The sequence below is a fragment of the Bison bison genome, unplaced genomic scaffold (genome assembly GCF_000754665.1).
Source record: "Bison bison bison isolate TAMUID 2011002044 unplaced genomic scaffold, Bison_UMD1.0 scf7180017864524, whole genome shotgun sequence".
Lineage (NCBI taxonomy): Eukaryota > Metazoa > Chordata > Mammalia > Artiodactyla > Bovidae > Bison > Bison bison.
This window is the reverse complement of record NW_011495075.1, coordinates 1,469,971-1,471,230: the sequence shown is the minus strand read 5'-3', so window position 1 is coordinate 1,471,230 and position 1,260 is coordinate 1,469,971. Positions and strand designations below refer to the sequence as shown.

At 61.6% G+C, this 1,260-nt stretch overlaps 1 protein-coding gene across 1 annotated transcript in view; it reads right to left on the bottom strand.

Moving 5' to 3' along the window:
* CACNA1S (calcium channel, voltage-dependent, L type, alpha 1S subunit) overlaps nt 1-1,260 on the bottom strand; it is a 57,778-nt gene that overhangs the window by 24,848 nt on the left and 31,670 nt on the right. Inside the window, 1 exon segment of the mRNA XM_010831129.1 lies at nt 1-89. This exon segment is cut by the window's left edge and continues 22 nt beyond it. Within this exon segment, the coding sequence (XP_010829431.1) occupies nt 1-89 (89 nt within the window).

The window sequence follows — 1,260 nt, the reverse complement described above, 5'->3', positions numbered from 1 at the left end:
CAGGTCCAGGATGTTGAAGTAGTTGCGGCAGAAGGAGCCCTTGTGCAGGAAGGCCCCGTAGGTGGTCATCTAGGGGGAGAGGCGGCATGCTGGGGCGGGGCGGGGCTTGGGACACGCCCCCTGCTTGGGGGCGGAGCCCGGGGACACGCCCCTGGTGGGTGGAGCCTGGGGACACTCCCCCCTGGTGGGAGTGGAGCCTGATGACACACGCCCCCTAGTGGGTGGAGCCTGGGGACACGCCCCTAACGGGGCACCTCGGGACACTCTAGGCACTCAGACCCTCAGGGCACAGCCCCATCCTCAGCGCCCGGTTCTGGGACCGCAGGGACCTCTCTTGGGCAGCGAGGCCATGGGAACCCAGGGTCTCCTTGTTATAGAAGCCCTGCCCTCTGCCCTACAGATACAATTCCCCTTCCTATCCTCCTCCTCTTCCTCCTCCTCCCTCCTCCTTTCCCTCCTCCTCTTCCTCCTCCTCCCTCCTCCCCTTCCTCCTCCTCCCTCCTCCTCTTCCTCCTCTTCGTCCTCCTCTTCCTCCCTGGAAAGTGTTCTAGTAGTGGTTGGGTCAGGCTCAACAGCCCGTCAAGACTGAAGACCTTGCCTGGCGCCACCCCCTACCCCAAACGTGCTGTATCCCAGCCCAGATGGTCCACTTTCTCCTCTCTGAGCACATCTCAAACATCTCTGTACAATGCATCAGTCACTGTTTCATCCTGGAGTGCCCTACTCTCTCTCTGATGAAGTCCTGTCCAATCTCAAGGCCTAACTCTAACGTCACCACCTCCAAGAAGTCCTCCTGGACCCCAAGGAGCTACCATTTCCCTCTGATCAATTCCTTCAATAAACAGGCCCCTGAATGAAGGGACTGTCCTCCCTTCATACTGCAGCCGGCTCTGGGCCTGCTCCCCTTGCACGGCTCCCCTCTTCCCTCCGGGCCCCAGTCACAGATGGGAGACCTCTGCCCCCAGACCCCCCACCATGATGGTGTGACCCAGTGTGTCCGCTGTGAGAACAGGAGGGCAGCGGTGTGCTATGGATGGGGGGCATGGGGTGGGGGCCGTGAGAGGGCGGAGCTGCCAGAAACCCCGCCCAGGGCAACAGCCACTTCTCTGGGACCCTGGGGGAGCCCTTTCAGTCACTGACAACAAAGGCCTGGGAACAGATCACTGCTCCCCGTCTGCACTTAGGCGAGCCGAGCCTGGACGGTGGAAGAAGGTGCCCAAAGCTTCATAGACACACAGGGCGCTCTGCTGAGAGGCGCAT